Below are 24,536 nucleotides of genomic sequence, written 5' to 3'. Positions count from 1 at the left end.
GAAGTTTACATACACCTTAGCCAAATACATTTAAACTCAGTTTTTCACAATTCCTGACATTTAATCCTAGTAAAAATTCCCTGTTTTAGGTCAGCTAGGATCACCACTTTATTTTAAGAATGTGAAATGTCAGAATAATAGTAGAGAGAATGATTTATTTCAGCTTTTATTTCTTTCATCACATTCCCAGTGGGTCAGAAGTTTACATACACTCAATTAGTATTTGGTAGCATTGCCTTTAAATTGTTTAACTTGGGTCAAATGTTTCGGGTAGCCTTCCACACGCTTCCCACAATAAGTTGGGTGAATTTTGGTTCATTCCTCCTGACAGAGCTGGTGTAACTGAGTCACATTTGTAGGCCTCCTTGCTCGCACACGCTTTTTCAGTTCTGCCCACACATTTTCTATAGGATTGAGGTCAGGGCTTTGTGATGGCCACCCCAATACCTTGACTTTGTTGTCCTTAAGCCATTTTGCCACAACTTAGGAAGTATGCTTGAGGTCATTGTCCATTTGGAAGACCCATTTACGACCAAGCTTTAACTTCCTGACTGATGTCTTTGAGATGTTGCTTCAATATATCCACATAATTTTCCTCCCTCATGATGCCATCTATTTTGTGAAGTGCACCAGTCCCTCCTGCAGCAAAGCACACTCACAACATGATGCTGCCACCCCCGTGCTTCACGGTTGGGATGGTGTTCTTCAGCTTGCAAGCATCCCCCTTTTTCCTCCAAACATAACGATGGTCATTATGGCCAAACAGTTCTATTTTTGTTTCATCAGACCAGAGGACATTTCTCCAAAAAGTACAATCTTCGTCCCCATGTGCAGTTGCAAACCGTAGTCGGGCTTTTTTATGGCGGTTTTGGACCAGTGGCTTCTTCCTTGCTGAGCGGCCTCTCAGGTTATGTCAATATAGGACTCGTTTTACTGTGGATATAGATACTTTTGTACCCGTTTCCTCCAGCATCTTCACAAGGTCCTTTGCTGTTGTTCTGGGATTGATTTTCACTTTTAACACCAAAGTACATTCATCTATAAGACAGAACGCGTCTCCTTCCTGAGCGGTATAATGGCTGCGTGGTCCAATGGTGTTTATACTTGCGAACTATTGTTTGTACAGATGAACATGGTACCTTCAGGCTTTTGGAAATTGCTCCCAAGGATGGCCCAGATTTGTGGAGGTCTACATTTTTTTCTGAGGTCCTGGCTGATTTCTTTTGATACAGTTTAAGAAATTTGTGGAGTGGTTGAAAAATGAATTTTAATGACTCTGACCTAAGTGTATGTAAACTTCAACTGTATGTGTAATATATATACACACACACACAACTGTGAATAAAAGAAAACACTGATACCACAAACATGAGTCACGTAGCAAAAAAATGTAACTCTTTTATTTGGACTGTCTATCTGATCAATGCTGTATTTCAGATTATTCAAACAATGTGTGACAGTAAAAAAGTAGAGTGTGTAAGCATGGGATGCAAAATGTTCATTCATAAAACATTAGAAAAATGTTTGGAGAGTCAGAATTAAATATAAATTGTACAAGACAGAGACGCAAAAAAAAGCCTACAACGTACTGCTTATTTATTATGCCAGGCAGGGACATTGACCACATCTGAAAGACCACTGGAGAGAAGGAGTCTCATGTATGACAGGCTGGCTATGTACCTCATAATTCTGCTTGGCATGTGAAAATAAAGCCAGACTCATGAAGTGCACTTTCTAACCCATTTCACTGGAATGTAAACATGGGGTAAACATATTCCTTGGCCAGTTGTTAGTGTTAGGCTAGACTCAAACTCACATATTATGGCTCAGATTGGCCATTTCATCCCTCTCTGCATCCCAAACCCCTGGCATGAACAGACTCAATTTAGCCTGGCCTAAAGAACTAAGCCTTTTCTACAAGTTGACTGGCTACCTCCTACATGAAGGACTTACTTCAGGTGCCATTGTATGCATTGAGAGAAATTACAACCTGAGCCATATTACATGTCATGCTAGTATGAATGTATTATCAGTTTAATAGCTTAGATTGAGATCATTAGTTGCCTATCTGAATCTGAAATTTGTGAACATTTTTTAAACCTTTCGACTCTCTTAGTGAGCATGAATCTATTCATAAAGTCAGATCTATCCAAGAGCCAGCTCAGAGGAAAACCATGACAACTAGGACACTACTCTGGCTCAATAGCCAATCAGAGAGAGAGAGGAAGCTGTCACTGCATTTCAGGTGATATCAACGGTCTATCAGCCTGCTGCATCTGACAGTTCAAACACACAAGGCCAGGCAATGTCAGTCTTCTCTTGTCACTCAAAAACTTCAGGAGCACAGAGCAGAGGGTACAACAACATACCCTCATACAGGTCTCACTCAATAGACAGTATCTAGTCTAGTGAGAATGATGATTACAGCAAGTAGATAAGCAGCTGAGGTGGTAAAAGGCATCTGTCATTCTCTACCCAGCTAGCTCACGTGTTAGAAGGCTTAGCTAAGCGCTTTAGGCCTTACATATTGAAGAGACAGTATATTAATGAGCACGGAAGTGCCAACAGTCATTTTCAGACCCATCATTACACATCACAGAACATGAAATGGGCACTCCCAGAGGGAGGTAAACAGTGCTATTAGGAGGTATCAACATTGAACTCCAGTCCCATCATCTCTGCTCTCTGGAGGATTTGTAGACATTGAGCACTACTGTGACTGTGCAACACTGCCCTCTCTCAATATCTACAATAATCGTTCAATAAGTGTGGGGGAAAACATGCAATTATAGGAAAAATGGACAAGTTATTAATATTAAGGGAGAGTAGTAAAAAAAAGTTGAAAAGTCAAGCTTGTAAATAACCATGTTTACTAAAGAAACAGACCAGCCATGGCTCTGCAGAAATAAAATGCGAATGGATATCCCTGCCTCGTGATGCAACCAAACGGTGATCCAAACGTTAAGACCATATACATACATGCACCTCCGCTCTGCCACATTCAAAGACAGAGGTTGTATAGGAGTTTCTGATTCAACACTGATACCACTAAATAAATGTTAGGGTTTTACAATTGGAACACAAAGAGATCCAAACAGGACATATTTCAAGCACCTTAAAAAGTTAGCCAGAATAGATTCCCACCCTACGCTTTCTTACAGTTGCACTGGGGTCAGACAGGCTTCCTGTTTAGATTAAGACACTGCGGAGCCGGTGTGAGATGTTGCTCGGAAAACGTACCTCAATCCAGGGATGAGAAATGCGTTGTACACCGAATTGTCCCATTATCCCAACTGTTACACCGAGAATATTGAACGACTGCTAGTTTCGTCCTCGTGTTAAGTAGCAGAAGCCACAGCAGCCATTTTGGAATGGCAGTGTCAGCCAATCAGCTCCATTGTTGTTCAACGCGACATGCCAGTCCATAATGGCTGTTGTGGCTACTGAGGGTGAAAACGGCAGTTTACTTAAAAACTATCAGTTGTTCAATATTCTACAAACGCATTTCTCATCCCTGGATTGAGGTACGTTCTCCGATCCATAGCTCACGCCGTCTCCGCGATGTCTTAATCTGTAATCTTAAACTGTAAGTAAGCGTAGGGTAGAATCTATTCTGGCTACTTAAAAATTATGATTCATCAAATCTCTACACTGGCCATGTTGAGTAGAGGGCAGGGTGAGGAGGTGGGTACTGGTTCATTCTGAGAGGCAGAGACAGCGCTTCCTTTGCATTTTTCAGAGCCAATCATAAATGGGACCTCAGGGTAGAAACGGAATTCATTAAGGTTCCTCACAAAGCATAACATAGTGAGGTAACTACTTGAAAACAGATGCACCAACAGCTCCCCTCTTGGAATTGTTTTTTCCATTTTCTTTACCAATGCAATTTCTCACTCAGGCCCCACATAGAACAAACCTCATCAGCCCTTATTCAACCCTGTGGGGTTTGCCTCGGCGCTTAACTTGCAAATGAGATTCATCATCATTTTTGTAGTAGGGAACAAAATATCAATGCAAGTTCCAGCCGACACGTTACCTTCAAACCGCCATTCTTTTAACAATTACCATGCATACTGTCACATTGGCCACTCCAAAAATCATTCTAGCATAGGGATTCACAGAGAGCCCTTCTCTTTGGCCTAGTAGAAGTGGAGAGGTGTCAGAGCCGGTAATACCCATGTTGGGGGTAAACCCATGCTGGGTACGTGAGGGGAATGAGCCAGGGTGTTGGGTGTCTCTACGTATAGGGCCTAACTAGCTCTGACTGTAGCTGGGTAGGGTGGTTGTGTAGACAGCTGTAGTTGTGTTTTAGGATCAGAACAGCGCTACAGGCTGGTCGTGTGTGATTAATCGCTGTTCTAGTTCCCAATTCCACAGAGTGTGTGGGAGGCCAAGTGCCTTACTCCTGGTTGGGAGACCCTGGCGGTACAGTTACAGTATCTGGGGGTGAGAGGCGTGGCTCTGCGTGTTTCTGGGAGGAAAAGGGGAGAAACATGTAAGATAGAACACCCTTAAGACAGCACCAATCCTCCATTTTCCTTTCAAATCTCAACAATCTGAGCCTCATTCTGCTCATTTTAATGTCACAGTCCTGCAGAAGACATTGAGCATGTTGCACAAGTAACCTCTTCTCCCTCCTGTAATATAATAGTCATCTGTATTCCATTTATAATAAACTTAGTTAAGTATAATAAAGTAGAAAAATATCAGAGAACATATACAGTTGTCGTTTTGTAGTGACCATTTTGCTTTGTTTTTTAAGCATATATTTTTGTGCTGGGCAAGAGAAACTGAACAGGCCTCAGTTGAAGTGAAGTGTCGGTTTGGTTTCTTCTTTTCACTGCTTTTATTTTCAAATTGTTGATGTTCGGTCAATTCCATCTACAGGAAGGAGGATTGGGAAGAAATGTATAATAAATACAACATTTATTATTTTTTCATTTTGATTTCATATCGTAAATTTATTTCACTCTCTGCCAAATACAAATTAAACTATTCAACAACATCAGAAAATTCCAGTTAACCTAAATGTGGTTTTAAATATCAGTGTCCTAACACTTCCAAGAAGTTGGATGTGGGAGTGCAAGGCGTGTGTTTTGACTCACCTCCTAAGGCATGCTCTGTCATACTGAGGCACAGTGACTCCAGCGTGGGGTTGATCTCCAGGTCTGCACCTGGAACTTGGCATTCTGGGAGACGAGACACAGGTCACTCAGTTATCCCGCTTGTGTGTGTACTATATCTGGACCATAAATCACACTTTAAAAAACTGACAGATGCATTAGATATGGAGCCGTGTGAATGTGGTTTGTAGGGCGATGTGTGTGGGATGTGTAAGCTGCCGTAAAATTGGGTTTAGACGGCTATGTGGGTGAAATGCATAAAGACCATGTATGATTGGGTTTGGAAGGAGATATCGCTGGGATATAAAAGGAAATGTGAATGAAGGTTGTAGTGAGACATACATGTGTAAAAAGACAGTGGGAATAGAGATTGAAGCAAGGTGTGGATGGTATGTGTAAAAAGACAGTGGGAATAGAGATTGAAGCAAGGGTGTGGATGGTATGTTAAAAAGACAGTGGGGAATAGAGATTGAAGGCAAGGTGTGGATGGTATATGTGTAAAGACAAGGGAATAGAGATTGGAGAAGGTGTGGATGGTTGTGTAAAAAGACAGTGGCATAGAGATTGAAGCAAGGTGTGGATGGTATGTGTAAAAAGACAGTGGGAATAGAGATTGGAGCAAGGTGTGGATGGTATGTTGTAAAAGACAGTGGCATAGTAAGATTGGAGCAAGGTGTGGATGGTATGTGTAAAAAGACAGTGGGCATAGAGATTGGAGCAAGGTGTGGATGGTATGTGTAAAAAGTCAGTTTGAATAGAGATTGGAGCAAGGTGTGGATGGTATGTGTAAAAAGACAGTGGGAATAGAGATTGGAGCAAGGTGTGGATGATATGTGTAAGACAGTGTATATGATGTTTAGAAGAGGTTGGGGTAATGTTTGGGGGAAGGGGGTGCTAGGATCCTACCTTGCTGCTGGAACAGGAGCATGGTTTGCGGGGAGGTGTGGACAGGGAGTGAGTGGGTCCGTTGCACGGAGCTGCGACTCTGGCTTGGCATGCTGTTGCTGCCCCCAGGGTTGGCAAACCACAGGTTCTACAGGGACAACAGAACATCTCTCATCACAAACATACCACTCATCCTATATGTTCTACACCGTGTTAGTCTTCCCAGCACGATGACTACAAAGAGACTCTTCCAGCTATGATAATGAACCAATGCATATCAAAATGCAGTGCCTAACCCATGTGTTGCCCTGGGTATTGCATTGATTAACCTGTCAGCACTTTCTGTGGTTGCACTTGTTAATCTGTCAAAACAAATGTTGTCTAAGGATAGTTCATCACCCTGTGGGTATAATAATGTGTAGATCAATAGAATAATGTTAAATCTAATGTTGGCTAACTAGCTGTAACCCTCAATGAAAAAGACTTATTGGAAAATAATTTATTGTGAACGAATCTGACTTTCCTATAAATGAACTTCAGTGGGTGTATCCCATGCCAACAGGCTATATGACATATGATCCCATCCTATGACTGACCTGTCTGCCCTGGCCTGGCAGCGTGGGGCTGGTGAGGGTGTGGCGTGGGGAGGCAACCCCGATGCCACCTGGACTCAGGAGCCCCATGCGCCCGGCAGGGAGACGAGGGGGCATCTGGAATGCCCTCTGCCCCCTACGTGCCAGACCCCCAGCACTCACAGAGCCTGCTGTGGGGAGGGAGTTGGAACCATATGCCCAGCTAGAGGAGGCAGAGAGAACAGTCGTCAGACAGAGCCCTGGAGGTAATCCAGCTAGAGGAGGCAGAGAGAAAACCTGGACAAACTGCATACTAAAGTAGCAGAGAGAGCATGGCACAAAAACTCAGCTGCCATGACAGGAGAGTGATCGATCAAAATGAGAAGTTCAGTGGTCTTACCCTTTCTGTCGGTACACAGGCATGTCCAGCATGGCTTTCCTTGGGAACAAGCGGAGCAGCTTGAGAACCTGCTGCTTCCAGGAGACCAGCCTCTTCCTCTGAGTCTCTGTGAAAGCCTGAGAGACAAGAGAAAATGGTAAGAGACAGAGAGATAGTGAGAGAGAGGGTGAGAGATGGTGAGCGAGAGAGAGAGAGGTAAAAGATGGAGAGGTAAGAGAGAGTGAGCGGTAGAGAGAGCACATAGCAGCAAAAAACAAAACAAAAAACCCATTCCATTACTTTCTTAGTGCAGTGAAAGTTATCTTTACAACATACCGTTGAGAGGAGCATTATGCAGCCTTGTCACATTTTAAACCACCAGCTGGCTGAATGTGAAAAAGTTTAAATGTATTTATTTTATAGATGTGGTTTTGCGCGGTCTCACCTCATGTGTCAGACATTTCTCAATGAGCTGCAGGTAACAGCTGATATTCTCTTCGTCCGGCCTGGACACCAGTAGCTGAGTGCACACTGCAACACATGGACAGACAGGAGGTTCACACAATGCTACACAACACCAACACACACAAACACTCCAAAACTCAATCCAAACAAAACACACCAGCACACATCAACCAAGAGCAACAATTGTCCAAATGCACGATATACAGTGCATTCGGAAAGTATTAAGACTCCTTGACTTTTTCCACATTTTGTTACGTTACAGCCTTATTCTAAAATGGCTTACATGTTTTTTCCCCCCTCAATCTAAACAAAATACCCCATAATGACAGAGCAAAAACAGGTTTAGAAATTTTTGCAAAATTGTGATATTATATATATTACCTTTACATATAGTTGAAGTAGGAAGTTTACATACACTTAGGTTGGAGTCAATAAAAATTGTTTTTCAACCACTCCACAAATTTATTGTTAACGAACTATAGTTTTGGCAAGTCGGTTAGGACATCTACTTTGTGCATGACAAGTCATTTTTCAAACAATTGTTTACAGACAAATTATTTCACTGTATCACAATTCCAGGGGGTTAGAAGTTTACATACACTAAGTTGACTGTGCCTTTAAACAGCTTGGAAAATTCCAGAAAAGGATGTCATGGCTTTAGAAGCTTCTGATAAGCTAATTTACATAATTTGAGTCAATTGGAGGAGAACCTGTGGATGATTTCAAGGCCTACCTTCAAACTCAGTGCCTCTTTGCTTGACATCATGGGAAAATCAAAAGAAATCAGCCAAGACCTCAGAAAAAACATTGTAGACCTCCACAAGTCTGGTTCATCCTTGGGAGCAATTTCCAAACGCCTGAAGGTACCATGTTCATCTGTACAAACAATAGTGCGCAAGTATAAACACCATGGCATCACGCAGCCGTCACACCGCTCAGGAAGGAGACGCCCTCTGTCTCCTAGAGATGAACGTACTGTGGTGCGAAAAGTGCAAATCAATCCCAGAACAACAGCAAGATACCTTGTGACAATGCTGGAGGGAACCGGTACAAAAGTATCTATATCCACAGTAAAACGGGTCCTATATCGACATAAGCTGAAAGGCTGCTCAGCAAGGAAGAAGCCACTGCTCCAAAACCGCCATAAAAAAAAGCCAGACTACGGTTTGAAACTGCACATGGGGATGAAGATTGTACTTTTTGGAGAAATGTCCTCTGGTCTGATGAAACAAAAATAGAACTGTTTGGTCATAATGACCATCGTTATGTTTGGAGGAAAAAGGGGAGACTTGCAAGCTGAGGAATACCCTCCCAACCGTGAAGCACAGGGGTTGCAGCATCATGTTGTGGGGGTGCTTTGCTGCAGGAGGGACTGGTACACATCACAAAATAGATGGCATCATGAGGAAAGAAAATTATGTGGATTTATTGAAGAAACACCTCAAGACATGACTCAGGAAGTTAAAGCTTGGTCGCAAATAGGTCTTCCAAATGGACAATGATCCCAAGTATACTCACAAAATGATGGCAAAATGGCTTAAGGACAACAAAGTCAAGGTATAGGGGTGGCCATCACAAAGCCCTGAACTCAATCCTATAGAAGATTTGTGGGCAGAACTGAAAAAGCGCTTGTGAGCAAGGAGGCCTACAAACCTGACTCAGTTACACCAGCTCTGTCAGGAGGAATGGGCCAAAATTCACCCAACTTATTGTGGGAAGCTTGTGGAAAGCTACCCGAAACATCTGATCGAAGTAAACAATTTAAAGGCAATGCTACCAAATACTAATTGAGTGTATGTAAACTTCTGACCCACTGGGAATGTGATGAAAAGAATAAAAGCTGAAATAAATCAATCATTCTCTACTATTATTCTGACATTTCACATTCTTAAAATAATGTGGTGATCCTAGCTGACCTAAGACAGGGAATTTTTACTAGGATTAAATGACAGGAATTGTGAAAAATGAGTTTAAATGTATTTGGCCAAGGTGTATGTAAACTTCCGACTTCAACTGTAAGTAGTCAGACCCTTTCCTCAGTACTTTGTTGAAGCACCTTTGGCAGCGATTACAGCCTCGAGTCTTCTTGGGTATGACGCTACAAGCTTGGCACACCTGTATTTGGGGAGTTTCTTCCATTCCTCTCTGGAGATCCTCTCAAGCTCTGTCAGGTTGGACGGGAAGCGTTGCTGCAAAGCTATTTTCAGGTCTCTCCAGAGATGTTCGATCGGGTACAAGTCCGGGTTCTGGCTGGGCCAATCAAGGACATTCAGAGACTTGTCCCGAAGCCACTCCTGCGTTGTCTTGGCTGTGTGCTTAGGGTTGTTGTCCTGTTGGAAGGTGAACCTTCGCCCCAGTCTGAGGTCTTGAGCGCTCTGGATCAGGTTTTCATCAAGGATCTCTGTACTTTGCTCCGTTCATTTTTCCCCTCAATCCTGACTAGTCTCCCAGTCCCTGCCACAGAAAAACATTGCCACAGCATGATGCTGCCACCACCATGCTTCACCATAGGGATGGTGCCTGGTTTCCTCCAGATGTGACACGTGGCATTCAGGACAAAGAGTTCAATCTTGGTTTCATCAGACCAGAGTATCTTGTTTCTCATGGTCAGAGTCCTGTAGGTGCCTTTTGGCAAACTCAAAGTGGGCTGTCATGTGCCTTTTACTGAGGAGTGGCTTCCGTCTGGCCACTCAACCATAAAGGCCTGATTGGTGGAGTGGTGCAGAGATGGTTGTCCTTTTGGAAAGTTCTCCCATCTCAACAGAGGAGCTCTGTGAAACTGACCATCGGGTTCTTGGTCACCTCCCTGACCAAGGCCCTTCTCCCCCGATTGCTCAGTTTGGCCAGGCTGCCAGCTCTAGGAAGAGTCTTGGTTGTTCTACACTTCTTCCATTTAAGAATGATGGAAGCCAATGTGTTCTTGGGGACCTTCAATGCTGCAGACATTTTTTGGAACCCTTCTCCAGATCTGTGCCTCAAAACAATCCTGTCTCAGAGCTCTATGGACAATTCCTTCAACCTCATGGCTTAGTTTTTGCTCTGACATGCACTCTCAACTGTGGGACCTTATATAGACAGGTGTGTGCCTTTCCAAATCATGTTCAATCAATTAAATTTACCATAAGTCGACTGCAATCAAGCTGTAGAAACATCAAGGATGATCAATGGCAACAAGATGCACCTGAGCTCAATTTCGACTCTCATAACAAAGGGTCTGGATACTTATATAAATAAGGTATATGTTTTTTTTAATACATTTGCTAAAACTTATAAAAAACTATTTTCGCTTTGGGGTATTGTGTGTAGATTGATGAGGAACATTTTTATTTAATCAATTTTAGAATATGGATGTAACGTAACAAAATGTCGAACAGTCAAGGTGTCTGAATACTTTCTGAATGCACTGTACAGTCGTGGGAAAAGTTGAGAATGACACAAATATAAATTTTCACAAAGTCTGCTGCCTCAGTTTGTATGATGGAAATTTGCATATACTCCAGAATGTTATGAAGAGTGATCAGATGAATTGCAATTAATTGCAAAGTCCCTCTGTCATGCAAATGAACTGAATCCCCAAAAAACATTTCCACTGCATTTCAGCCCTGCCACAAAAGGACCAGCTGACATCATGTCAGTGATTCTCTCGTTAACACAGGTGTGAGTGTTTACGAGGACAAGGCTGGAGATCACTCTGTCATGCTGATTGGGTTCGAATAACAGACTGGAAGCTTCAAAAAGGAGGGTGGTGCTTGGAATCACTGTTCTTCCTCTGTCAACCATGGTTACCTGCAAGGAAACACGTGCCGTCATCATTGCTTTGAACAAAAAGGGCTTCACAGGCAAGGATATTGCTGCTAGTAAGATTGCACCTAAAACAACTATTTATCGGATCATCAAGAACTTCAAGGAGAGCGGTTCAATTGTTGTGAAGACGGCTTCAGGGCGCCCAAGAAAGTCCAGCAAGCACCAGGACCGTCTCCTAAAGTTGATTCAGCTGCGGGATCGGGGCACCACCAGTACAGAGCTTGCTCAGGAGTGACAGCAGGCAGGTGTGAGTGCATCTGCACGCACAGTGAGGCGAAGACTTTTGGAGGATGGCCTGGTGTCAAGAAGGGCAGCAAAGAAGCCACGTATCTCCAGGAAAAACACCAGGGACAGACTGATATTAAAAGGTACAGGGATTGGACTGCTGAGGACTGGGGTAAAGTCATTTTCTCTGATGAATCTCCTTTCCGATTGTTCGGGGCATCCGGAAAAAAGCTTGTCCGGAGAAGACAAGGTGAGCGCTACTATCAGTCCTGTGTCATGCCAACAGTAAAGCATCCTGAGACCATTCATGTGTGGGGTTGCTTCTCAGCCAAGGGAGTGGGCTCACTCACAATTTTGCCTAAGAACACAGCCATGAATAAAGAATGGTACCAACACATCCTCCGAGAGCAACTTCTCCCAACCATCCAGGAACAGTTTGGTGACGAACAATGCCTTTTCCAGCATGATGGAGCACCTTGCCATAAGGCAAAAGTGATWACTAAGTGGCTCGGGGAACAAAACATCMATATTTTGGGTCCATGGCCAGGAAACTCCCCAGACCTTAATCCCATTGASAACTTGTGSTCAATCCTCAAGAGGCYGGTGGAKAAACAAAKCCCCACAAATTCTGACAAACTCCCAGCATTGATTATGCAAGAATGGGCTGCCATCAGTCAGGATGTGGCCCAGAAGTTAATTGACAGCATGCCAGGGCGGAATGCAGAGGTCTTGAAAAAGAAGGGTCAACACTGTAAATATTGACTCTTTGCATCAACTTCATGTAATTGTCAATAAAAGCCTTTGACACTTATGAAATGCTTGTAATTATACTTCAGTATCCATAGTAACATCTGACGAAAATATCTAAAGACACTGAAGCAGCAAACGTTGTGGAAATTAATATTTGTGTCATTCTCTAAACTTTTGGCCACGACTGTACATGTACACGTACTCAGCCCTGTAAAAGCCTTGTCCTCTCTTACCTTTACCCATGACACGCGTGAACTGGCCAGCAATGTCGCCGTCTGAGATGGGTGTGGCTGAGGACTCTCCGTCGCAGGGAGGGGTGTGGTGGTGCTGGAAGCCCTCCTGGGCCAGGTCCTTGTCCTCCCCAAGGTTGGTGTGGTCTGAGGGGGATCCACTCCCCTCCATATCTCTGTGGGAAACACTGGGAGGGCTGTAGCTGTAGACCTTGATAGGGGTGATGATAATCTGCTGTAGTTCCTGTAGGGCGTTACGCAGGTTGCCCCCCTCCAATATATCCTGTTGGATCAATCATAGCATTATCTTATTAGCAAAGCGGTCTTGAAGTGTGACAGGAAATTTTCGCGGAACTTGCTGGTTAACTTTTAATTGAAAGAAAATGTGAGTCGTATCATATCTAAAATATTGGTTATTATTGTGGATATGTTCATTCACATTTAATTGGATTTCTCCATATAAGCCACAGGGATCCAAATGGAAACTAACAGTTAAGTTGTTCAGAACAGCGTGCCTATCATGAGATAAAAATGAATCTGAAATGCTTTTAAAATAATAGTGATGACAGCATGTGATTTACCTTCTCTAAAGACTTGAGAACGCTTGGCCTCTCTCGTAGCTTCTGGACACTCAGGGCTATCTTGTGCCGCGCACCTTTGGTCACATTCTGGAAGAAGACGGAAGACGGCGAAGAGTTAACAAAAGGAGGAATCATTGCTCACAGAAACATGGACATACAGATATCCAGTTACTAAACAACACTTCTGATTACCATCTGATCATTAAAGCTACGGAGCAGAGCAAAGACGTTTATCTGTGCTGGGGAGGCTGTGTATAACTGTAGGGTGCAGCGATGATTAATTTCATGGCTCATTGAGGTATCACTATGCTGGACAAAAAGCTGGCCGTATCTATTCAACACTGATGAGGAGGGCAGGGGAAAGAGAGGACTAACGAGAGAAGCTGACCAACCTGTGACAAACGATGACAAACCTGTGACTCCAGGTGGTGCTCTGTCAGAATCATCATCTCCTCATAAGTCATCTGGGAGAAAAGTGCNTGACCAACCTGTGACAAACGATGACAAACCTGTGACTCCAGGTGGTGCTCTGTCAGAATCATCATCTCCTCATAAGTCATCTGGGAGAAAAGTGCTGCGTACTTATGAAGACGGAGGCTCTTCAGCCACATGGGCACATCTGAAACAGAAAGTAGAAAAACAACATGCTCAGAAGTTGTTATTCTTCTCCTGCTGAGTCCTTGTAACTCTAGTCCATGAACAATGAGAAGGATAGAACGCTAACTAATATTATACAACAGGTGGGTCTAATCCTGAATGCTGATTGGTTAAAACCGCATTCCAGACGGTGTCTATTCCACAAGTCGCCACCGGCTAAAATCTATGACATAAAAATGCCTATTTACTCTGTTCCACCTGACTAATCCACTGTGTCATCAGCCCAGCCAAGCAACTTAGAAACTTGATCTCCACTATAAAAAGCATCAAGACCTTATCTCACATTTCTTTAAGACTAACATGTAGTTTTCCACAGCGGAGATTTGTATAAACCTTGCTGTCTGTCGGTCTCTGACATTTGCAACATTGTTTCAATATTCAAATTGAATCTCCTGTTGTCCCATAGTAATGAACGAGTCGGGAGTCGACGAGACAGACAGGCAGGCAGAGTTTCTCAGCCAGTCGAAATTATGAATTAGCTGGCATCATTTTTATGGATATATACAAAAAAAGGTCAATTGAAAAAAGGTAAAACAAAACGCAGCTAATTTGCAGTCTTTCCAGCTTCCGTTTGAAGTGATTGTGTTACTGTAGCTGTGTTGTTGGCTAGCTCCTCTGAACAACAGTGTCCTGACGAATGAGCACATTTTCTATGCCAGGCGAAATTGCGCCTCATTAGCTCATTGTTATGGATGTATCCAAATAAATGTCACTATTAAACAGCTTAAACAAATGCAAATACTTTGCAGTTATTCTGGCTGACTACGTTAGCCATAGTTGGATAGCTAGCAAGCAAGGGATAAGTACGTTGCCAGCCAGTATGGCAATGGAACATTTAGAACGAACGACTGGGTCGCGTCCATTGATACAGAACAAAAAGACTGAATGACTGGGTCGCGTCTTCAGCAACCATAGATTTGTGTAGGGACTATATATTGTGGAAGGATGAAAAATTATGAATAAAATAATCAAAATAATGTTTTTCATGAAAATATGTCAGTCATAATTTGAATATGTTGGTAACACGTTGTATAAAAGTGATAATGCCCTCGAAGCCGGTGTTTGGAGACTAACAACACCTGTGCCAATATATCCTCCAAACACCGGCTTCTCAGGTATTATCACTTAAATAGATACTGCTCTGGAATGCTTGACGTATCCGTGCAGTGCATGTCAAAATAAACACTTCAGATCTATTAGTTGGAGAACGCTGTCCTACTTAATTTTCATGGACATCTGGAGCACACGCAAACAAAAAAAACTGAAACACGAGGGGAGACAAAAATAACATCCCACTGACTGGGCAATTCAACCATCGCCAAGTGCAGTCGCCGTTGGCATGTCATGGCTTTTGCCAGAGTGAAATACCAACAACAATGTGACCAACCCTGGCCTGTTGTTGGCTTTGAATCCCTGGCGTATTATGGTTGACCTCCTGACCTTTCATGCCACTGCCATCCTCCTGGAAGGTGTTTCTGGAACCCTGGTCCTCAGTCTGCTCGCTGCCTGAGGATGCCACACTACTCTGGGGGGACAGGGGGGCGTGGTCAAAGGCTTGTCGCCCACCCAGGTCGTCCTGGTTCAGCCAATCTGCGCCACAGACCTGGGTACTGGAGGGGATTAGGGACGAGGACCTCTTCAGAGGACTGGGCTGGTCCATCTGACCCATGCCTGGCAGGGGACACAGTAGGGTCAGGATGTTAGAGACAATCACAGTAAGCCATCCCTTTAATGAAGGCTAGGCCTAAACAGAGAGACTTTAGATGTGACAATCAGTACAAAGATCACAGACTAAATAGTTGATGAATAGCATGATTACATAACCACATGAAGAAAAGGTTGTATTGTATCTCGGTTATGTTTAGCATATTCCTATTCCCTGCAACAACACGTCCTTGCTCTCCCTCAGTCTGTCTTGGTAGGAGATGTGAGCCACTGACCTGCGTTGTTGCTGTTGATGGGCGAGGGCATCCCACCCTGGAATGACATGTGTCCGTTCTGCCCTGCAGGGGAGGAGCTAGAGGAGGGGGGCTTGTCCAGCCAGCCATGGCCAGGGTCCAGGACCTCTGCGGAGCCCGGCCACTCATCTGAGCCCTGGCGGGGGTGGTAGGGGCCAGAGGGGGGCCGGGAGGGCGCTGGGTAGCCGCTGGAGAGGTGCTCCTCCAGGTGGTTGAGCCACATGGCCAGCGAGGTGCGGTCGTCCAGGGTGGTGGCCGGGTGGANGGAGGGCGCTGGGTAGCCGCTGGAGAGGTGCTCCTCCAGGTGGTTGAGCCACATGGCCAGCGAGGTGCGGTCGTCCAGGGTGGTGGCCGGGTGGATGAGGGCGTAGGACAGCAGCTGTCTGCTCTCRTCCACAAACAGYCTGCTCTCGATGGTYTAYCTCAGCACCTTCTGCAGCAGCTTCATGTACTCACACTTGGCCTCGCTGTTGCGGGGCTGCAGRAYGGGRAGGTGGGACAGCAGCAGGGACACCGCCTTRTCCATGGGCTCCWGGTGCCACTGGCTCACAATGTCTGGAGAGATGAAGGACAGAGGGGCAATTGTTTACAAGTAAAATACATTTTTACAGGTTGTAGGTCTATCTGTTACAWGGTTTTTACACRWTAAGATAGGGTYTWCCYGTAWTYCAARATGYCTAATCCAATAGGGTTTCAAATGTYTRCTTCAGAAATCTGCAGTRATTAYCTACCTGCATTGTTGGCCTCAGCCTCCAGGATGTGGATCTCAGTGCAGTCTGCCAGCCAGTGCTCCAGGCAGATGTGCAGGAAGCGGGCCTGGGTACGAGACGCTCTCTTCAGCAAGGAAAGAAGCGCCACCGTCTGCTCACACTCGTTCCAGCCCTTGAACCAGTCCGTCAGGATGCCCACCTGGTCTCGGAACATCATGGCGCGTTCCCAACGGGAAGGGGGGCGGGAATATGTGGGTGGGGGTTAGGGGGAAGACTGCTTGCTCGCACACAGGTTCACTCTGGCCCCGCTCAACGGCTGCTTTTACACAACAGTCCTGGGATCCCCTCAAAGTAGAGCGAGGGGCCCTCACATGGTTCAGGTGCAGGAGATGGGGGTGCTGAGGGGAGGGCTGGGAGAGGGTGTTTTAAATCCAGCTGGTTGTGTCTTAGACAGGAGGGTTCTCTCTCAGGTGCATCAGTATCAGCATCATCCAAATCCTAACAAATCAACGGAAAGGAAAACTACTTAAGATACACTGAACAAAAATATAAACATGTAAAATGTTGGTCCCATGTTTCATGAGCTGAAATAAAAGATCCCAGAAATTGTTCATACTCACAAAAATAGTATTTCTCTCAGATTGTGCACAAATTTGTGCACAAATTTGTTTACATTCCTGTTAGTGAGCATTTGTCCTTTGCCAACATAATCCACCCACCTGACAGGTGTGGCATATCAAGAAGCTGATTAAACAGCATGATCATTACACAGGTGCACCTTGTGCTGGGGAGAATGAAAGGCCACTAAAAATGTGCAGTTGTCACAACACAATGCCACAGATGTCTCAAGTTGATTGACATGTGGACTGCAGGAATGTCTACCAGCGCTGTTGGTGCCAGAGAATTGAATGTTAATTTCTCTACCATAAGCCGCCTCCAACGTTGTTTTAGAGAATTTGGCAGTACGTCCAACCAGCCTCACAACTGCAGACCACATGTATGGGGTCTTGTGGGCAAGCGGTTTGCTGATGTCAACATTGTGAACAGAGTGCCTCGTGGTGGTGGGGTTATGGTATGGGCTGGCATTAGCTACAGACAATGAACATAATGCTAAAAGAATACAGTAATGAGATCCTGATGCCCATTTTCTTTTTTTTTTAAGGTATCTGTGACCAACAGATGCCCAGCTAAATTGGCAGTCATGTGAAATCCATAGATTAGAGCCTAGTAATTGTATTTCAATGAACTGATTTCCTCATATGAACTGTAACTCAGTAAAATCTTAGAAGTTGCATGTTGCGTTTCTATTTTTGTTCAGTATAATTTAACTAGGAATTTGATGCTAGTACTGAACCCTGATCATGACGATGAAATCCCAATACCAGAAATGATGTTCATGCAATAAATTGAACTAACCAATATCAACATGGTGGCATGACTACCACAGACCACAGGCTTAAGTCAGGGCATTCTACAAAACACATTTTTTGTGGTTATTTCAATATAGTGTGGCTCCAATATAATAACCATAATGTGAGACAAACAAACTTACAACAGGGGCCAAACACGAAATCTGACACTAACCACGTTTCCATCCAGTTTCAGAAATGTTGACAGAATGTTTGTTCGGCATGGGTAGGATCTTTCTGTGTCAGTAAAATTAATGATGGGACAAATTGCGGTGGAAACGATTTATTGCGCATATGTTGATTAAACAACCATGTCGAGGTATATTTGCAGTCACACTATGTTGTGTGGTCTTCCCACTACTACTTAAAAAAGCATTCAGTTAATTAGGCTATAAGATGCAATAAGTTATAATGAACTTAACAGGGTGGTGAAAGTGCACGGTGGTGAGCTTGACGCTCCTTTTCAATAAATATTGAGGGTCTTCATTTGTACACTACCGGACCAAAGTTTTAGAACTACTCATTCAAGGGTTTTTCTTTATTTTTACTATTTTCTACATTATACAATAACAGTGAAGACATCAAAACTATGAAATAACACATATGGAATCATGTAGTAACCCAACAAAAAGTGTTAAATCAAATTATATTTTATATTTGAGATACTTTAAAGTAGCCACCCTTTGCCTTGATGACAGCTTTGCACACTCTTGGCATTCTCTCAACCAGCCTCATGAGGTGGTCACCTGGAATGCATTTCAATTAACAGGTGTGCCTTGTTCAAAGTTAATTTGTGGAATTTCTTTCTTTCTTAATGCATTTGAGCCAATCAGTTGTGTTGTGACAAGGTAGGGGTGGTATACAGAAGATAGCCCTATTTGGTAAAATACCAAGTCCATATTATGGCAAGTACAGCTCAAATAAGCAAAGAGAAATGACATTCCATCATTACTTTAAGACATGAAGGTTAGTCAATCTGTAAAATTTCATGAACTTTGAAAGTTTCTTCAAATGCAATCGCAAAAACCATCAAGCGCTATGATGAAACTGGCTCTCATGAAGACCACCATAGGAATGGAAGACCCAGGGTTAACTCTGCTGCAGAGGATAAGTTCATTAGAGATGCCAGCCTCAGAAACTTCAGCCCAAATAAATGCTTCACAGAGTTCAAGTAACAGACGCATCTCAACATCAATTGTTCAGAGAAGACTGTGTGAATCAGGCCTTCATGGTCAAATTACTGCAAAGAAACCACTACTAAAGGACACCAATAATAAGAAGAGACTTGCTTGGGCCAAGAAACACGAGCAATGAACATTAGACCGGTGGAAATTTGTTCAAATTGGAGAATTTTGGTTCCAACTACCGTGTCTTTCTAAGACGCATGTGGGTGAACGGATAATCTCTGCATGTGTATTTCCCACCATAAAGCATGGAGGTGGTGTTATGGTGTGGGGGTGCTTTGCTCGTGACACTGTCTGTGATTAATTTCGAATTCAAGGCACACTTAACCGGCACGGCTACCACAGCATTCTGCAGCGATACGCTATCCCAGCTGATTTGGGCTTAGTGGGACTATCATTTGTTTTTCAACAGAACATTGACCCAACACACCTCCAGGCTGGGTAAGAGCTATTTTACCGAGAAGGAGAGTGATTGAGTGTTGCATCAGATGATCTGGCCTCAACAATCCTCCGACCTCAACCAAATTGAGATGGTTTGGGATGAGTCGGAACGCAGAGTGAAGGAAAAGCAGCCAACAAGTGCTCAGCATATGTGGGAACCCTGTTGGAAAAGCATTCCAGGTGAAGCTGGTTGAGAGAATGCCAAGAGTGTGCAAAGCTGTCATCAAGGCAAAGTGTGGCTATTTGAAGAATCTCAAACATATTTTGATTTGTTTAAAACCTTTTTGCGTACTACATGATTTCATAGTTTTGATGTCTTCACTATTTTTCTACAATGTAGAAAATACAAAAAATAAAGAAAACCCCTTGAATGAGTAGGTGTTCTAAAACTTTTGACCGGTAGTGTATGCTGTGAAATAATGATCGGCGCTTAGCTACCAATTAACAAATAAGAATGATCTTGCTCATATCCCTCTCATAATATAACCTTTCCAGTTCAATTTATCAGCAAACTGTTGTTAAGAAAGCATGCACGGAAACAAGTTTGGGCAAATTTGCCATTTATCGTTACAGTTTGCTTGTGTGACAAACTTTTTAAAATTATTATTACTTAAAATAAACCATTGATAGAGTGTAAAATGCAATGGAAAAACATTAAATGTATGTTGTTGTTTTTTTAAATTCAGTACATGAGAATTTTTGCACAAAAGTGTTCATGTGCACTAAGTCATCACGCACAGCCTTTCATCCACAAGTCAGTTTTGATGGAAACAAACTGGTGGGAAAAAGTGCATATTTTTATGCATAATTTATAATATTTGCATGAAAATCGGTCACAAATTGGATGGAAGCCTAGCTACTGTTCACTTTAAAATGCATGTCAAACAAAAAACAATGATTGCAAAGTAAAACAAACCATCCAACTACTTTTAACAATTTCAACAGAAAATTTTACTAAAACACATTTACTTGAAGAATAGAATGACGGCACAAACAGTCATTATGTTAACAAATTTTGCATATGCACGGTTCTTCATCAAAAGAAATTGCGGCCCTCTCGTGACAGTGAAGATAAAAAAAGAAAGAAGTTGAAAAGTACATTTCCTGCAATTCTGTACATTTTTCCATGGGACATAGAGAAAAAGATGCCATTTTAAAGCACGTTTGTTGCAATCCTACACATTTTGCCATGGGGCACAAAGAAGGTTTAGCAATTTTATAACTTATAACTCGTGTCATGCAATTCTACTTATTTTGCCCTAGGGCAGAGAGAAAAATGTGCAGTTGTACAACTAACTCACTGCAATTCTAAACATGTTGCCATAGGGTGGAGGCAAATGTTTGCTGTTTTTAATATGATAACTAATGGGCCCTACCCCGGTCGGTATTTCGACAACGCTTACTACAAGTTTAGATAGCTAGCCGCTAGACTAATTTACCAATCTACAAACATTTTGTTGACATCGGCGGGCTAATTGAGTGACTGCTGACGCACAACCAAATTTCTAAATTGCACCTTGTGCATTATATTATTCTTCCAACAGAAATTTGAGACCCCGACTGAGTAACTAACTTTTTATTTTATTTTTATTATTGGTCTGCAGGCCGACAAACAGGGGGGCCATGCGCACCAGTTGCCCATCCCTAATCTAGGCTACACGTGTGCTCTAGCCAACAGCTCGCCGAAGGCGCTATTAGCTAGAGTGCACGTTCCAATACCAGAGTGGGCACATGCTATATAAAGCATAACAAATTTGTGAGGAAAATAATCAGTAGAGTTGAAAATATGATGGAAACCCATTTATCTTGTATTTTTTATTCCTTACATGAAAAGAAAATACCTTTTGTGGTAAAATTATGTGCACTACCTCATCACGTACTGCTTTTAATCTGCAACAAGTCAATTTGATGGAAACATCTCTGGTAAAATGTGCATATAGTTTTAATGCTCATTTTAGAATATTCACATGAAACTTTTGCCAACTGGATGGAAACCTAGCTAGTGTCACTCTGTTACGGTGGAATTGCCAGAGTAAAGATGGTCTCTGTACAACACGCTAATATTTAGGCCAGCTAATCATAATGCAGGATAATCAGCTTCATGGTGCAGTGAAAGTAGAGCACATTATTGCCAGCATCATCAACACCGAGAACTTCCACGCAGTATGCATGCACATTTCTATTGACCATTCAGCCAACATCTGTGAATGTTTGATACAGCCAACATCTAGGCCTAACTGCCCAGTCAATGCATGAGTTTGTTTGACTTGAAGCAAAAAACAAAGACTACGTTATCTCCAAGCAATCTACATGGCTGTCATGTATTCTTAGAACAATAAATACTATGTGATGACTTGCAATACAGCTTGTTACAGGGTAAAGTAATGGTGTCACAGGTTGCCAATAGGCCATGACATGATCAATCAAATCTGAAACAGTCATCCAACCCTCCCAGTATTGCAATGACCACCTGAGTTGTGGGTATAGAACTTGCAATGCCTAGTTGTTATGTTTCATTTACATAAATAGCACCAGCCTGGTCTCATAGGCTAGACGTAACATAGTAAATGTAAATCTGGGCACTCAAACTAGCATAATATGTTAGGTATGGTTACACAACACAGATGTTAACTTATGGTAAAAACGAAAGTAGGGTGGTGGTCGTATAACGAGAACGTCTAGCAACCCTAAGGTTGCGCGTTGGAATTTATTATCGGACAACTAAGTAACTTTTCAAAAAATTACTTTTTAACTACTTTAGCTAACCCTTCCCCTAACCTTAACCCTTTAACCTAACTCCTAAACTTAACCCTAACCCCTAGCTAACGTTAGCCACCTAACCAGAATTCATAACATATTGTACGTTTTTGCAAATTCGTAACGTATATATACGAATTGTAATTCGTAACGTATCATACGAAATAGGTGTTGGACATCCACAAATTAATACATACCATACAAAACGTGACATATCATACTAAATGGAGTGTCTCTGATTTACGTACAGAATAATACGAAACGCTCTGAGACCAGCCAGATAGAAATTTGTCCAAGTTTTAAAAAAACAGAACGTAACGTTAGTAGCTAAATTCTGGACAGGATGGTATGTATTAGTAGTAACTAGCTAACAAATAGGAGGGGTATGTTATTCTAACTAGGCTAACGTTCGCGTAAGACAGTCCAGAAACAAGGGCCTATCTACAGAGCTAACGTTACTCATCTACGTTAGCTAGTTTGTTGGTAGACGTAGCAAGTTTGCCCGTAACTATGTCAAACGTAGCTAGCTAACGTTAACTCGCAGCCTTACCTATGCAAGTTAGCTTGCTAGCTACGTTTGACCAGGTCATACATGTAGTTAGCTAAGCTAGTTGGTCAGAAAACGTAAAAACAAACCTGTGTGACAACGGTGACGTTTCCAGGGAACGGCTGTTGCCAGGGTGGATTTGATGGGCTAGGGGGCAGTTAGCTAGCTAAAAACTAGCATCAGGCCTTCACCGTGTAAATTGATGAGGGATTCGGGAATGGTAACGTTACTGTTTTTCAGTAGCGACGTTGCTGTTGGAATGTCTCTCTATTTTTCATCTCGTTAAACGACATTTGAGTCCTCGCGTGGCAAAGGTCCTCCATGGTCCATTTAGCAAAAAACACGTCAGATTACATACATTATATATCCACATCCCACTCTCCAACCTCTAGCGGTTGGTTTGTTTACCTTCTTTGTAAATTGTCACTTGTTAGCTAGCTAACGTAGCAGGCAGCTATTGCTTCATTTATAAACGCTGGATGAGACGAAGATTTCGATCCAACAGTTGTCGTTGGTTGCTTTGAAAATAATGATTTTCTGATTATTTCAAAGATAACATTTAAAACAGTCTAGCTATGTACAACATGTTTATTTGAACACAGAGAATAGGGAAAGTACGCTTGGCTCACTCTAGCTAGCCAACTTCGATTCAGAGTTGACGCAACGTCGGAGACCAACGTAATGGCGTTTGGGCGGGGTAAACAAAGAGAAAAGTTCCCCATCTAGTGGATTAAACGCAAACACCCACACCACTACTAAACTGAAGTTGATCGATATGATCACAGAGTATCCATTATATTGACCAGATACTCAAGTGGCCACTCTAACAATGGAAATAAATGTCTTAAAAAATGGAAGGCAGTCGGGAGGAGGCAAGATCAGGTGGGACGATTCTAGCCAATGAGAGGGCAGACGCGTGTGAACAACAGCCACAACTCCGACATAAAGTGTTTTTTCTCAAAGTTGCCGGCATATCACGTGTCCTACTTATATCAGTACAGTTGTAACAACCTAAGCATTACGAAACTTCTATTTGATCAAATAAGCCACACGTAGCAAATAAACCATGCAATGTTTGTTGCCCAAATTCAACACCCTCATGACCACATACAAAAACACCACCTGCGGGAGAAGAGAGATTTTGGGCCCATTATCCCTCTCGCTTCTTCTCTTCCTCTTTGATATGATGCACAGCTGCTGTCAAACCAAGCACCCTGTTCATTCAAATTCAACTCCTTGGTCTCAAACATATTTGGATTGATTGCATTTGATCTGTTAGATTAACGTTTGAGGAATGAAGATAGACATGACAAAAGACACAGACAAGAAACTTGGCAAATTTGCCGTTTCTTGAAATAAAGGCTGAAAACACTAATGTAGAATTAATCACAATATCAAAGAATGCTCAGCTTTCTCTGACTGCACCCATTAAACAAATGTGAAAAGAGAATATCACTTTGTTATTTTATCTTGTTGCAACACTAAGTATTCTGGTTGTTTTTTATTTAACCTTTATTTAACTAGGCAAGTCAGTTAAGAACACATTTTTATTTACAGTGATGGCCTAGGAACAGTGGGTTAACTGCCTTGTTCAGGGGAAAAACGACAGACTTTTACCTTGTCAGCTAAGGGATTTGATCTAACAACTTGATTACAAGCCCAACGCTCTAACCACTAGGCTACCTGCCGCCCTGTATACAACATTGTATTATTAAAAAGGCACGATTTGCTGTCGGATACAGCGACAAAGGATTGCAGATAGAACTAACGATATCCCTAACAAGAAGGCTAGATCTAACACAGTGCGGGGAGGGGGTACTGGGGATGCTCATATGTGTACATGTCTGCCCTCCCCTACT

General features: G+C 42.8%; 1 protein-coding gene across 1 annotated transcript; it reads right to left on the bottom strand.

Annotated features, from left to right (window-relative positions):
* Positions 1–1,373: 1,373 nt before the first annotated feature.
* On the bottom strand, positions 1,374–24,251 carry LOC111982848 (protein Smaug homolog 2-like). The gene is given in 13 exon segments (XM_070434155.1): positions 1,374–4,881; positions 5,106–5,189; positions 6,030–6,156; positions 6,605–6,803; positions 6,981–7,096; positions 7,405–7,490; positions 12,437–12,716; positions 13,015–13,101; positions 13,503–13,633; positions 15,112–15,342; positions 15,612–16,184; positions 16,361–16,837; positions 22,767–24,251. Coding segments are annotated over 12 exon segments (2,139 nt in total). The 5' UTR covers positions 16,557–16,837; positions 22,767–24,251; the 3' UTR covers positions 1,374–4,852.
* Between the last annotated feature and the right edge of the window lie 285 nt (positions 24,252–24,536).

This window comes from Salvelinus sp. IW2-2015, linkage group LG22 (assembly GCF_002910315.2).
Source record: "Salvelinus sp. IW2-2015 linkage group LG22, ASM291031v2, whole genome shotgun sequence".
NCBI lineage: Eukaryota > Metazoa > Chordata > Actinopteri > Salmoniformes > Salmonidae > Salvelinus > Salvelinus sp. IW2-2015.
Note: the sequence above shows the minus strand (reverse complement) of the source record. Positions and strands in the feature narration are given on the sequence as shown.